Here is a 15,853-nt window from a genome sequence, read left to right as displayed (position 1 = left end):
CTATCCTACCAAGCACAATTTGGGTATGTTTGATTAACTTTTCAATATTGATGAGTGGGTGTTAGACTTTAAAAAAAAAATCAGTAGATAAATATTGTAAGTGTGAAATAACCAAGATTTTTCTCAGGATTTGTGGTTTATGAGAAATGAATATCATTACTAAAAGGCATCGTGAACTGTTGCACGTGGAAAGGTATGACCTTATTTTCAATTTGCAATTCACTTCATGGGAATCTATTTCAGGTTTACCCTCTATAGCTGTTCTAAAGATGCATTTTGGTAAGGTACCTGCACAGGACTACACAGGCAAACATTCAGCACCAACATGGATGCAAATCACTCAATGTAATAATGCTTACATTTCAGCCACCAGAGCCCCAGAGATGTAGCAGCAATGCTCTCTTTGTGAAATCCAGGGGCAGGATGGATGAACCAATATCAGTACCCTCTCCCAGGCCAATATCCCCCAGCATAAACCCTTTGATCAACTCTACTAGCTCTGGTGGATAAGCCACACAATTCACATCCCTGACACTGAACTCCAAAGACTAACCCTCTGCTTCAAACTATTTTGTAGCAAGAAAATATCCAGCTTCAAAGATGTTCTCAGTCTCCTTGAAACTAAAATGTGACATCAATTCATGGGAATTCTTGGAACCTGACCACTCAAAATATAGAAGAAGCATCTGAAATCTCTGCAGTGCGAATATGTGGAGACTATGGCTAAACATCAGAGGGTATGCAGAACATTAAGTAAAAACACAAAAAGCTGGAGAAGTGTGCTGTGCCCACCCACCCAATCAAGATCCATCCTGTGCACCTGTGGCAGAGTCTGTGGATCCAGTGTGGGTCGCTTTAGCCACTTCACAGAACTGGAATAACAAATCAACCTTGACCATGAGGAAATGCTTCAGAGTGGCAAAGGGGAGAGGAACAGGAGGTTAAAGAGGTGAAGAAGGAAAAGGTGATGGATGGATTTGAAATGAGGTGCATATTAAAATTAATTTTGTTTGGACTGAAAGCAATTGATTTCAGTGAGACTGAAAGGATATTTGAAGGATATCCAAAGCTAGTTTACATCAACACACAAATTGACCACATAACAATATCCTGATTCACTCAACAATGGTCATGCATTTTATTGGCACAGTACGTACATTAAATGAAAAAAAAAGGAGATTTAAAATAGGTGGAAACACACAGCATCTGCGGTAAGTTAAACAGTTTGAATACTCTTTGTAAGACCAAATTCTTGGAGTTTATCAAGAAACTTCAGATGTAGTTTTTCTCACTGTTGGTTTATAGTAACAAATGAACTATAGTCAGGTAATGTGGGTCAAAGTCAAAAAGCCAAATTATTGATTTTCGTTTAAGCAGACTGAATGTGTAAAGTATTAACTACAGTCAACACTAATCAGATGAACAGCTTGGATTTCAAATGCTGTCAAAAGCAAATCAATCATCATTCAGTCAGGAGAGTGAAATTTTAAACCTGTCTTGTTAATGCTAAAAATACATACCATCTTAACTGTCTGATCATGAAGAATAAAATGTTTAATATCATATGGGGGGGGGGGGTGGTTTTGCAAATCCCACATTCCACCCTCTTCATGGGTGGAAAATGAACTGCACAAACTCAGGGAGAGAGTAGCAGAAGATCTCATATATAAATGAGATACCACAACTTGAAAAAGATGCACCTTTAACAAAGCGTATTTTGAATATTTTGTACAAATTGAACACTTTAATTAGAACAAAAGGAAAAAAAATCTCCAAAAATGCTGTTGACTCAAAATAGATTAATTCCTAAATAAAATATTTTTTAAAAATGGATAATAAAATTCTGCATACATGGTCCTATAAAGGGATCAGGAATGTGGAAGATTGCTATGTGCAAGGGCAACTACTGTCATTTGAACAGTTAAAAAATAAATATAATATTCTTAACCACACAATCTTCTGCTACTTTCAATTAAGAGCTTTTTTCAGAGATGAATTAGGACTGACCATCATGTTACCAGAGTGCTGTGAAACGGAGATTCTGATTTGAAAGGGGAGCACAAGGAAGTTTACAATCCTTACTTCAGTCAGGCACTCCTAAGCGGGAGTTATATATATCGAAACAAAGATGGGATTCAGACTTCAATGGTGACAAGAACTGGTCTAATTTATGTCAGGACTTCATGACCAATAAAATAAATGTAAGATATAGATTGGTGCAATACAATTTTTTGTATCAGTTACATCTTACCCTGCAGAAATTACATAAATTAAATGTTAATATATTGGATATATGTTTTAGATGTGGTCAAGAAACTGGACCATTTTACATTCCTCCTGGTCATGCCTTAAAGTGAAAACTTTTTGGGAAAATTTAAGAATTTTATTAGACCAGATTATTGGGAAACAATTGCCACAAAGTCCAGAAATGTTTCTCCTCGGAAATATTGTGGACATAAGACCCCAAATATGAGCCTATCCAAGTACCAATTAGTATTTCTTAAAATTGCATTGGCGGTGGCCAGGAAGTGCATTGTGGTTACTTGGAGTCTGATTCCCCTCTGGATACAGCCCGATGGAATGAAGAAATGCATAGTTATGCTCCCCTGGAGAAAATTACTTACAATTTAAGGAAGAAGTATAGCATGTTTTTGCAGGTATGGCAGCTGTACTTGCAGAACACAGGGCTGTATATTTAGGGACACTTATTCTGTTCCTGAGTTCTATGTTCCGGTTCTTTCTCCTATTTGAGATCTAGGCGAGAAAAGGAATTAGATCCTCTGAATTGGATACCAGATCCTGAAAGTTCCTTCTCCTTTCCCTTTTTCCTGCTTTTCTGTTCTCCTTTTTTTATTCTACTTTTTTCTTTCTTTTATTTTGGGGCTTTGTTCAGATGGGAGGGGGATGGGATTGTTTGGAGATATGGACAACTTGTACCGTTGATTTTGTTTCTTTTCAATTTATGTATTTAAATAATGGTTATTTCTTGAAACATGTTGTCCACAAAATGAACATAAAGTATTCAAAAAAAAGAATAAAATGTTTGATTAGTAAACATATATCTCACTGTCAAGACAGCCTTGCCATTGAAGCAGTTTCACAGACATCAGCTGAACAAACAACCTACATTTTCTCTTACTTTAATGAAGGGCTCAAGCCCAAAACGTCAGTTTTTTTTTGCCTTTGCTACATAAAGGACACTGTTTGACCTGCTGAGCTTCTCCAGCATTTTATGTTTTTATTTCATCATTTCTAAGTATTCTAAAAATTTGTTTTTCTATTGCTATTTTATATATTCATCTGTGCATTAACTTGCTTGAAAATGAATGTGGTTTATTTGTCTTTTTTTTCCATGTTAAACTCCACAGTGTGTTATTTGCTACCTTTCCAAAATTATGGGGGATTGCAGGTATATTGTCACTGGTATTTATGCCATAACTAAGGAGTTACTGAAGCTCCCACTCTCCTTCAAACTACTTAGTGTTTGCTTCTGAAAACAGTCCTTCCATTAAAACACAGAAAAATGTCAAACAAAAGCTTTGAACAATAAGAATTAAATAGAAAAATAAACAAATGTATTACTTCACAATACCAAATATTCAAATCAAAATTATTAATAGGAAAATTTTGGCTTAACAATGCAACTGTAGAAATGATATATGCATCTCAAAAAAATAAGTACACAGTTTTAAAAACACAACTTGGTACTCATCCCTCCTCACCAATCCACACCCACCTCCCCCCACCCTGCCCCTGTGGTGTCAGAAAGTGCAACACTTGCGCCCACACCTCCTCCTTCATCACAATTCATGGCCCCAAACAGGCCTTTCAAGTGAAGCAACACGTCACTTGTCTCTCTGAGGGAGTCATCCATTGCATCTGATGCACCCTTTGTGGCCTTCTCTACATTGGAGTAACTGCACGAAGACTGGGAGATTTTTTCGCTAAGCATCTTCACTTTGTCTGTATCAGTGACAGGGATCTTCCAGTGGCCAACCATTTCAATTCCACACCCCACTCCATGTTCATGTCTATCCATGACCTCATAATCTATCCCACTAAGACCACCCATAAATTGGAGGAACAACCTTGATTTTCCATCTGGGTACTCTCTAACCAGGTGGCATTAACATTGACTTCTTCAGTTTCTGTTAACCTACTCTCCATTTTCCCTCCCTTTCCTTTCCCCTTGTCTTCTTTCCTTTAGCTCTCCACCCTCTTCCCTCGCTATTCACCAAGCCATCCCTCCTTCCCCTGCTTGCTTCTGTTCCCTCCCTACCTTATCCAAATATTACATCATGCCTTTGGTACCATGCTCCCCCCCCTCACCTCTTCCTTGATGAAGGGCTCAAGCCAGAAACGTTGGTTATGTATCTTTATCTCTGTAACTAAAGTACACTGACCTACTGAGTTGCTCCAACATTGTGTTTTTACTTCAACCATAGGGTATGCAGACTTTCATGTTTTACTATTGATAATAGAGTTGTAGAATTTAGTTTTCACTGCAAATGTATATATACTGTATATAAAACTACTCACAAATCTAAATAGTTCCCTGAAAACAAGGTACTAATATGTTTATAAAAATAGTTACAATTGGAAATTATAATGAATCACCTCCAACTGTGTAAGAGAGTCTGATTTTCTCTCATTAAAAAATGAGAGTCTTGTCACGATATTTCTTGTTACAATTTGGTATTCTTAGTCCACCCTGATCAAATTTCCACATGAATTTTTCTAAACCAATTCTTGACATCTTACCTTTCCAAAGAAATTCACATATTATTATATTCAAATTTTGGAAAAAAAATTCTGGTACTTGAATGGGCAATGATTGAAACAAATATTGTATTCTTGGAAAAATATTCATTTTAATACAATTCACTTATCCTATTAACGTTATTGTTAAATCTTTCCATCTTTTCAAATCTTCTTCCAATTTTTTTAAACAATGACAAATAATTTAGCTTAAACAAATTATTTATATTTCTACTAATTTTAATTCCTAAAGATTTAATTGCTTCATTTTGCCATTTAAATTTTGTCAATCTTTTACATTGAGAGTAATCCATATTCACCATAGGCATTACTTCACTTTTATCAACATTAACTTTGTAACCCACTACTAACTCATACTAATTTAATCTCTCATTCAACTTATTTAAAAATATTTCTGATCTCATTAAATATCCTATAACATCATCAGCAAATAGATAAATTTTATGTTCTTTATTACCTACTTTAAATCCTTTCATTTCATTATCTGTTCTAATTACTTCTGCCAATAGATCAATCGTTAATGCAAACAAAAAAGGTGATAATAGACGACCTTGTTCAGAAGACCTTTCAAGCAAAATAGGTAATTTTAAAGCAGCTCAATTGAGGTTTTTGTCCTCCCGTTATCAACAGGGTGAAAAACCAGCTTGGTTTCAAATAGAAATTAATAAAATTGGTGAAACTATTCTGGAATTAATTTTGTATAAATGGAGTTGTTTAAAGGAACTAAGGATGTTTCCGTATTGAAACACATATTAAAAATATGGAATAGAATTCATACTGAGAGAGGAATTAAAAATGATCAATTACCAAAAATGTTGTTAAAACAAAATCAACTTCTTCCTTTAACTTTGAATAATTCTTTATTTGACAATTGGTAAAGTAAAGGTTTACAGAGGATAAAAGATTTTTTGGGGATCTTTTTTCTCAACTTTTGATCAATTAAAAGATAAATATACACAATAGTGCAAGTTTTGCATATTATCAATTAAAAATGTATTTGAAAAAGAGACAGGGAGCAGATTTGAGTCTCCCTAAACAAAGTCAATTCGAAGATATGATAACAGATACATCTGTTGTTAAGAAATTTATTACTAATATGTATATAAAATTACAGGAAACTACAAAAAAATTCATATAACATCAAAGATGGAAGAAAGATTTAAATATACAAATTCAGGTCATCATTCGATCAAAATTATCTTATGAAATGTTATGATATTTATATGACTGTAAATGTTAGATATAAAATGGTTCAATATAATTTTCTTCATCAATTGTATTCTACTCCACATAAATTAAATGGATTTAATCCTAATTATTCAAATACGTGTGAAAGAAATAGGGACTTTTTTTGCATTCAGTGTGGTCTTGTGAAAAAGTGGAAAGGTTTTAGAATGAATTGAGTTTGTTATTAAGACAAATTATGAAGATAAAGAATCCAAAGGATCCAAGAGTATTTTTACTTGGGGATATCTATGAAAAGGATACAAAATTGAAATTGGACAAATACCAAGAAAAGTTTTTAAGTATTGTAATAGCAACTGCAAAGAAATGTCTAGCGATATCATGGAAAGATGATAGAGAAGTGTTATTAAGTAGATGGTATAATGAGATGCAAAATTGTATACCTTTGGAAAAAACTACATATAATTTAAGGAATCGAGTTTAAAAATTTTTATAGTATTTGGAAACCGTATATGGATTTTATAGATAATTTTCCATCCACCTCATCTATCTTATCCACTCCTCTTAATTAGTAATTTTTAATAACAATTAATGATTGTATACATTAATATCATTGTATATTAAATGGTACGTGTTTCTTTCTTTTTCCTTTTCTTTTGGGTGGGAGGGGGGTGGGGAGAAAAATATAAAAGTATTTTTTGTATCAATAGATATGGATATTTGATTAATGTTTTATTCATTTTTTTCTATAATGATGCACACGATTAAATAAAATTTTCCAAAAAAAAGCTATTTCTTTTTACCTTTTACGGGTCGAGGAAAGTAACACAAACCTTTGTGCAGATGAGCATTTAATGATACCTGCCTCTGCAGAAAATTGATAGGAGACAAAATAATGACTGCTTAAAATTGCCTCCCCCCACCCTCCAACTTCCACCCACCCCATTTCTTTCTGTTGACCATTTAGTCCCTGTCAAAAATCTTTCTTGTAGCTCAAAAAGTTAAGTCTGAAAAATTATAACTATCAGTAGATTCAATCCTTCTCATCTGATATTAAATTGATTCATCTGACCCAGAAAAAGGTATGGAAATTATCCTGAGCATTTTGGTATTTCAGTCAATGGAATTGGGTGCAAAGTAAAGGTTCAACACTGTCCCTCCAGCTGTACTGATTTCAGAATTCTCATTCTTTTTTTCCATATCCCTTCTAGATCTTGCTTCTCCTAGAATTACAAGCTGTTCTCCATTGGATGCTACTGAAAAGTACACCTGTCAAACCAGAATTAAAAGAGTAAATCCAGTCCAAGTATTTTGGATGTTACATGATGAGCGAATTTTAATTGGCCAGTGTATTCAAATACTGCAATATATGAAATTACAAGTGAACTGAATTATATAAGAAATAAGGCAATCATATCACACAAAGCTTTAGAACACCAGAACATAAGAAATAGGAACAGGAGTAGGCCATCAGGCCCACTGACCCTGCTTCCACCACTCAATGAAATCATAGCTAATCTAATGATAGGCTTATCTCCACCTATCTGCCATTTCACCATGTCCCTTAATTTCCCTACTATGTAAAAAATCTGTTCAACCTTGTCTTAAATATATTTACTGACAAATACAAAATTACTTCACAGCAGTCTTTGCATACTTGGTAGCTTTATGCTAGTTTTTAAATGACTATTTCAAAATATTGAAAGGAGTAATCTAAACCTCGTTCCACTTGCATCTTTCTCCCACAATCTCCTTTCCCCGCTCCACAATTATGGGATATTGTTTTTCATACCTTGATGAAGGGCTCAAGCTCGAAACATCAGTTATGTATCTTTGCCTTTGCTACATAAAGGACAGTCTTTGACCTGCTAAGTTTCTCCAGCATTTTGTGTTTTTACTTCAACCACGGTGTCTACAGAATTCTGTAATTTACTTCTTAATTATGGGATATCAAGTCAACTCAAGATTATTTTCATCTGAATGCACAAGTGTAACCCAATAGTATTCTCCAGTCCTCAGTGCAAAATATGCAGCCACTCATCTAAACATAACACACATACTGATAAACAATACATATGCAGGACAAGTATTATTTTAAATATATAATAACTAGATAAATAAATAAATAGCTAGATAGATATCACTTTGATGGTTAATGTGAGCAGTTCCTTTGGTCATTCAGCATTCTCATTGCCCATGGGAAGAAGCTGTTTCTCAATATGGTGGTGCTGGATCTGATATTCCTGCATCTCTTTCCCAATGGGAGCAGCCGAAAGACACTGTGTGTTGGGTGGAAAGAACCCTCAATGATTTGCATGCCCTCTTCAGACAACGAATCCAGTAGATCTTGTCAATGGGGAGAGAAGAGTAGGAAGGTGGGAAGATTCCAGTGATCTTCTTTGCCATATTTATAATCCTGTGGATTAACCTCCAATCCTTTTCTCTGCAGCTGGCCAGGACACTCTAGATAGAGCTCCTGTAGAAGGTTGTCATGATGGTGCCAGTAGCCTTGCCTGCTTCGGACTTCTCAGGAAATGCATGGGCTAATTATGGGAAATTAATCTACAAGTTTCAGAATAGAATTGATTTTAATCATGTACAATGGTAATAGTAAACAATGTCTGAAAAATTGAAACAGAGGTGACTGTGAAGTAACACAGCAGAATAACAATATTTTAAGCTGTAAACTGATCCTGTTGGCAAAATTTGATTTTTTTTTCATCACATCAAGACCAGGAACATCAACAGAAGGTAAATGGCAGAAGGATTACAGACGATTTACAGGGGGGGAGGGGGGGGGGGAATCCAAGAGTGGAATCCTAATTACATTTCAAAAGTTTTTGAAACATGTACTTGTGAGGCTGACAACTAAGTGTTGGAAAGTGATATCAAGCTCGCAGGCTTCTTTCCAACAATGGGCCAAATGACGGTCTTCCTTGCATTTGATTCTTTTTTTAATGATTCCCCTGTTTCAGCTCCAAATTTGTCTTGTTCAGCCTAATTCACCATCAAGGATAGCGCTGCCATGGTTGCTATTTGCTAAAACAAGTGTGTGAGAGGAAACTTGTGTGGTTGTTAGCCCAACAAAGCCAAACAGACAAACACTAATAAACAGGAAAACTAGTTCAACTGCTTATATACCTTAATCACTCAGATATTTTCAGAAAAATCACTCAGAATTCTGTTTTGCTGCCTCTGTATCTGCAAGGATCTTAGACGATACACACGTGCATATCAATACACAAAATGTGTTTAAAATCTGGGTCAAAGCCACAAATATCAACTTCGTGCACCAAAATCAATTGCCAAAAGTTAGATCGGTTTTTAATCAATTTGCAGAACACATACAGAAGGCAGGAACACAATGTTACCCAATTTAAAGCAGTAAGGCCATGAAGTAATTTTAAACTCGTATAATTTAGGAGAAAGTGTGACTGGGTTGAAGTTTTTTTTACGACTATTAATGACACATTGGGCCGAATGGGTATCGTGGTGCTCTCTGAGTCACCTGTCTCGTTTCAGTCTCCAATGTCACCCTCGCTGCTGCTACGAATGACCGCACAGAAACAAGTTTCGTCCATTGTAGTGAACTCTTAGTATCGTTTAGGCAGGCGAGCCTCTTGTTCCAAACAAGTTCAAACAAACTCTGGCTCAGAGGCTCGACATATCACAGCAGCAGGTAGGCAACACGGAGCCATTCCGGCAGCAAGTTTCAAGTTTAGCAAAATTAAATTTCGCTCCATCGACCACTTGGGCAGTAACTTAAGGCGGCAAGTTCCAAACACCCTGCAGAGATTTAGAATGGGAAGATCTCAGCTCACTCCCCAGCGCAAGACAGAGGGAATCTTCCCAACTTGTTCTCGCTCGGATGCAAGTCCACGCCACTGCTTTCACTGAGGTTCTTCTGGCCAATGTGTATCCACAGGCTGGCGCCTGTGCACGCTTCCTTCCTGCTCCACCAGACTCAAAAGCCTCTATTTAAACGCAAACGTCCTTTAAATGTTTTACCTTCCCGCTGACCGGAGCAGTGTATTGGAGAACAGTACGGTCAGGTTTAAAGGTCACCCTGCCCTTACCTTTCCAGGACCGTGCAGAGAGACTGGTGAGACAGCTTGAGAAGGAAGGGTGGCCACCTCTGCTCTTACCTGCATTGTAAAAATAGTCCAAGACAGCGGTCTCTCCGAAGTCCAGCTTCTCGAAGGGCACGGTCTGCAGGTCGGCGGTGACACTCTCGCATGCTTCCCTCAAGCACTGCAGCGCCAAGCTCTCGGCCAACTGCAGCTGAGGCGTCTCGTTCACCACGTACACCACGGTGGTGGGCCGGTTCTTCGGCCGAGCTGCCGGCCCCAAGGCGGGCGAGGTGGCGGCCGCCGTTTGGTCCTGCCAGTAAGTGCCGGCCGGGACGCTACTGGGGTTCGGGGAGAGCAGCCTCCCGGCGTTTCCTTCAGCAAGCGCCGGGGCCGCCGCCCTGTCAGCGCTCATGTTGCGAGCGGGGCCGCTGCCTTCAGCCACACCGCGGGTCTCCCGATCCACCTCCCTCTGACCCACATGGGAGAGCGAGAGGGATCGTTGCTCAATTGCTCCTCAGCAACTTTGCGGGAATGCAAATCCGTTGCATTAATCTCCCACCGAAAAGCCAACGACTTCGAACTGCTGGACTCCGACGCAGCGATGTGGATGTGCAGCGCTTCCTCCGCTTCAGGCTGCGTGCGAGCTACCCCACTGACAGGCAGGGGCGAGTCGGTTTCGAAGTCGGGGCCGTCCGATGACCAAAATAGGCCAACCTCCAAGCTGGCTGCCGGCCGATGGCAGGCGAGCAGGGGCGTGGGAAATGGACCGGGCGGCAGCAACGTTGCAACTCAGCCGCCCTCAATTGTGCTCTGGTGGAATTTTTAAACATTCGCGTCATACTTCAGGCGTGTTTCTGGACGTGTTTTATTCTTTTTAACCCTTGCAGAGGTTTATGAAATGGTTCCGGTTCTGTTACGTGGTATATTTAGGGAAATCGACAGGAGAGCCTGTCGCTCCGATTGGAACTCCAACTCGACCACCAATGTCCTCTCTGGGTTCCGGCGACATTCCCACAGGACACGGCTTCGCTCCGCCTTCAATCGGTCTTCCGTGCTTTCCTTTTGCTGCTGCTGTTAAATGGTTTCCTCTTCGAGACTCCAACAACAGCAAAAATAATAAAGCCGTCGTTCGTTATTCTTCGCAAGGTGACTTGCGAGGAGCAGCACGCGCTGTTCTGGGGGTCGCGAAAGCGCTGAATCGGCGGGGAAATCGCAGTAGAGCGAGACCCCCCCCCCCCCCACCACCACACACACAAAAGCGCTCCATTCGTGGGCCTGCAGGTCCCCTTCCCTAAAATGGAATCAAACTCCCTCCCCCCACACCCAACTAGCTCAATGGGGAAGGTGGGGAGCAGTAAAAATTCCGGGACTGCCTTCCCGATGAGGCAGAGGTGGGTTGGGTTGGGTTGGGTTGGGTTGGGGGGGGGGGGGGGGGGTGGGTGAGGTTCTCAGGTCCTGATGAGGTGCTAGGGTAGAGACAGGGTGGCAAGAGCCTGAGGAGGAAGGCCTCCAAGGAGAGGCCCCCATTAGCGCCAAAAATCCAGCAGGGGTGCAGGGTCCCAGCTGAGGAGCAGCAAGACTACCTCTGCTGTGGGGTGGGATCAGGCGGCAGTGGCCTACCTTCGCTGAAAGTGGGGGTCCCAAGTCTGGTTGCACCGACCTGACTTCGTGGAAGTTGAGGTCAGCGAAACCGTTATGTCGCTGCCTGAGATGATCGGACCCCAGTATATTGAGTGGCAGCGAGGGAGAGTACCCCACGCGAGCAGGTAGCACCTGAGCCAAACTTAACACATCGTGTCGTGAAGCTGCCCACTCGACGAGTGAGATTAACCAGAAAAAGCCTGAAGAAGGGTGTGGACTCTGCACGACGGGCACCATTCGATCGGGGCCTGAGAGCAAGGCCTGCCAGAGAGCAGAGGCCTTGACCAGCAAAGAAATTGTAAATCATCTGGACAAATTGGAGGAGCTGGTGAAAACCATGAAGAGCAGGTTTCCTATGCCATCAGAGCAGGGGAAGGACATTAATGATTATACATGGGAAAATGATGAAGGGCCTGTAATGGAGGCTGAGTCACCCAAATCCCCATACACTGCTCAGGCTAGTCAGAAGGAGAATATACCGGCTATTGTCACGAAGTTTGCAGTACCAAAAGGATTCAGCCAACCACTAGAGGATGATATTGTGGGATATATAATATATATGGTGCCAAATGCTTTTCAGGAGATGGTACAAGAAGAATCCATCAAGAAATATCCCTGCCCTGTTAACTGCCCTAAGGTGCTTAAGGTAAACCCCATGATATGGGCCAACTTGAAGGTCCCCACAAAGGCAAAAGACATGAAATTGCAAAGGCATCACTGCATTCGCACAAATGCCCTCAAATGATTTATCGGAGACCCAACAAGACGCTGTAGGGCTGTTATCACATGCAAACTATGAACTGAGGAAGGAGCTGACCAAGCCCGACCTAATTATAAGATTTACTCATTTGTGCAGACCATCTAACCCTGTAATGAAATTTCTATTTGGTGATGATCTCGGCAAACAGGTGAAAGATTTGAATGAGCAGCAGAAGGCAGCGGCTGGTATGGTCAGAGGTTCGAGAGCACAGGCGAGAGAACCTGTTGTGTTTCACCTCTATCACAGGTATGTGGGGGAATTTAAGTGGGTTATCCGAGGTAATTTCCCTCTCCACGTGGCTACAGCCAGCAGGTCTTTTTTAGGGCAACGCCCTCCGTGGAGACAGCGGCAGCAGAATTTTCCCTCTCAAAGTGCTTCGCGGAGGTGGGCCCAGAATGTACCGGCCCAGAATGTACCAGCCCGCAGACTAGGCAGGTCAAGGAAGTAAATGCTATACATTTACAGTTGAGTACTCTTTAAGGTTTGGTGGTCGATTAATGCTATTCTATGATAGCTGGTGTAATATTACCACTGATGCTTCTATTTGGCAGACAGTAAAGGGGTATAAAATTGAATTTGACCCACAGAAATCCCCTCTGATAGGGAGGAAGGGTCTATATACACAGACCGCAACTGATGGAGGCTGAACATGCGTTAAAAAGGAAAAACTTTATTGAACGTTGTATCCAATGAAAAACATGAGTTTGTATCAAACATCTTCATGCGACCCAAAAGAATTGGGAGCACTAGAGTGATACTGAATCTATTGGGTCTTAACGAATATGTCTTATACAGGCATTTAAAAATGGATAACATGTATTCTGTGTTGCCTATGTTACATGGCCTCTATAAATTTGCAAGACGCATATTATTCGGTCGCGATCTGCCCACAGCACTGGAAGTTCTTGAAATTTTCTTGGAAGGGAGAGCTATGGCAGTATAACGCTTTGCCGAATGGGCTGAGATCGGGGCCCAGGGCATTTACTAAGTTACTGAAGTTTATGTTTGCCAAGCTCTGGAAAGAGGGGCACGTGGTAATGGGTTATCTAGATGATACTCTTAACTTGGGAAGATCGTTTGAGAAAACAAAAGGACAGTAGCAGCCACCTTGAGATTATTAAGCCATGTGGAGTTTCTCATACATCCTGAGAAATCAGTGTTGGTGCCTACCAAGAGGTTAAAATTCCTCAGCTTCAGTATTGATACAAAAGACATGAGACTTACACTGCCAGAGGATAAAGCAGTAGAGATCAGGATTACCTGAAGAGGGCTCATGACAGAGTGCCGTCCCTCCATAAGAAAGGTGGCCAGGTTGATTGGGAAATTGGTGGCAGCTTTCCCAGCAGTTCAACATGGCCCACTAAATTTTAGGTTCCTGGAAAGGGACAAAATATCTGCTCTAAAGGCAGCTAGGGGACATTTTGACAAGCCCATGAGGCTAACTAATGAGGCCAGATCCAACCTGGTATGGTGGATTGACCATATCTCATGGGCTTGCGTGAGAGTCATGCTCAGAAAGGTGGACCTGGAGATCAGGTCAGACACCAGTGGTGAAAGTTGGGGAGCCATGAATCTAAAGGTCTCTACTGGGGGCAGATGGAAGGACATAGAGCTCAGGGAAGCCTCTAAATCAGGCATCAATTATTTGGAAATGCTAGCAGGTTTTCCAGAATTAAAGTCTTTCTCTGCGAGGGAAGCTGACATTCATGTACTGCTGAGGTTAGATAACACTTTAGACGTGACCTACCTCAATAATATGGGAGGTCTCAAATCTGCTTCCTGTAACAAGTTAGCCATTGAGACTTGGTGCTGGTGTATTCAAAGGAGCATTTGGGTTACTGCCGCCTATCTGCCAGGTCAGATCAACAGCAGGAGGACCTGATGTCCAGGAAATTCAGTGATAGCACTGTGTGGACTCTGGGTAAGAAATATATTAAATGGCAAGCAGACACCTTTGGCATGCTGGAGATCGATTTGTTTGCATCCAGGCTTAATGCCCAGGTTCTGAGGTTCATGTCCTGGGTACCAGATCCCCAAGTGGAACCCATTGATGCCTTTACCCTAGTCTGGTCAAAATTTAACTTTTGTGTGTTTCCCCCGTTCACCTTGGTGGCGAAGTGTCTGAATAAGATACAGGAAGATGGTGCCTTGGGATTGTTGGTAGTCCCTAATTGGCCTTCCCAGTGTTGGTTCCCCGTACTCCTTAGGCTTATGGTGGGGACTCCATTGATTTTCACGAAAAGCAGAGGTCTGCTAATCCAACTGGTGTCAAAGATATCCATCGTCTCCCTTAAGTTTGTTTGGTTGCAGGGTCGGAGAGCAAGGATCGACATAAACATTCTGCAGCCTAGAACTTTGGACATCCTGCGGGCATCTTGGAGAAAGTCTACTCAGAAACAGTATGCCTCTTATGTGGGGAAATTGAAAAATTTCTGTGCACAAATCAGACCGAATGAACAATCAGAGGCACACTGAGTTTTCTAACCGATATGTTCTATATGCAGGGGGCCAGCTGCAGCGTGGTGAATACAGCAAAGAATGCACTGCCTGTTTTCTGAGCATGAGATGATGAACCACCTTCTGATCAAAAGATATGAAAGGAGTGTTCCACCCATCCTCCGGTATCCCGATATAAGGATATTTGGGATGTAAAGATTGTTTTGGACTATCTAAGGCTACTGTCACCAACTTCCAGTTTGGATTTATGTTGCCTGTCCCATAAGCTGATAATGCTGGTGGCCTTGACATTGGCCCAGAGGGTACAAACTTTGTCTCGCATTCATATGGACTATATTAGTTGGTGAGTCAACGTGACTCTCCCTTCCCCTTTTTTTTGTTTATGGATAAAGATATTTTGGTTGCAATAAACATGTTCAGTCACAGGTTCGTGTTATAGTTGGTTCATTTAATTTAGTGGTTGCTTCTGGGCTGTAAAGGAATGACTGCACATGCGCTGATGGGATCTCACATTGAATCACCAACTCTCATTACTCGAATAATAATCATCAAACTTTGCACAGTTAAGTGCTTGTTTAACTTCTCATTGTTTGCTGCTTCTTTATTTTTTATCCCATTTCCAAAGGTACAAGTCGGCAGACAATGAGGCAAGAGGGTACCCAATGTGGCCCTCATCCTGATGACCACCTTGGTGTGTGGCTGCATCAGGTTGTGTGTGGAACCAAAGTACCACCAAGTGCAGCTCTGTGCTGAGGTTTTACCAGTCCCAAGTGTGGGAATTTTTAAACATTCATGTCAGACTTCGTTTGTTTCTTTGGTGATTTTTTTTAACCCTTGCAGGGTCAGGATTATGAAATAGTTTTGGTTACATTGCATCGTATGTTTATGGAAAACGACAAAGAAGTCTGATGTTCCAATTGTAACCAGAAATGTCAGTTTCTGACGTTTGAGAGAGAGGGCT

The 15,853-nt window shown here is 40.7% G+C and overlaps 1 protein-coding gene across 1 annotated transcript in view; it reads right to left on the bottom strand.

The window, feature by feature from the left end:
• map3k5 (mitogen-activated protein kinase kinase kinase 5) overlaps positions 1-10,951 on the bottom strand; it is a 175,362-nt gene extending 164,411 nt beyond the window's left edge. Inside the window, exon 1 of the mRNA XM_069887224.1 lies at positions 10,110-10,951. Within this exon, the coding sequence (XP_069743325.1) occupies positions 10,110-10,446 (337 nt within the window). The 5' untranslated portion in view covers positions 10,447-10,951. The remainder of the gene's footprint in view (positions 1-10,109) is intronic.
• Positions 10,952-15,853: the final 4,902 nt, after the last annotated feature.

Source organism: Narcine bancroftii, chromosome 6 (assembly GCF_036971445.1).
Source record: "Narcine bancroftii isolate sNarBan1 chromosome 6, sNarBan1.hap1, whole genome shotgun sequence".
Taxonomy (NCBI): Eukaryota; Metazoa; Chordata; class Chondrichthyes; order Torpediniformes; family Narcinidae; genus Narcine; species Narcine bancroftii.
This window is presented reverse-complemented; position numbering and strand designations above follow the sequence as displayed.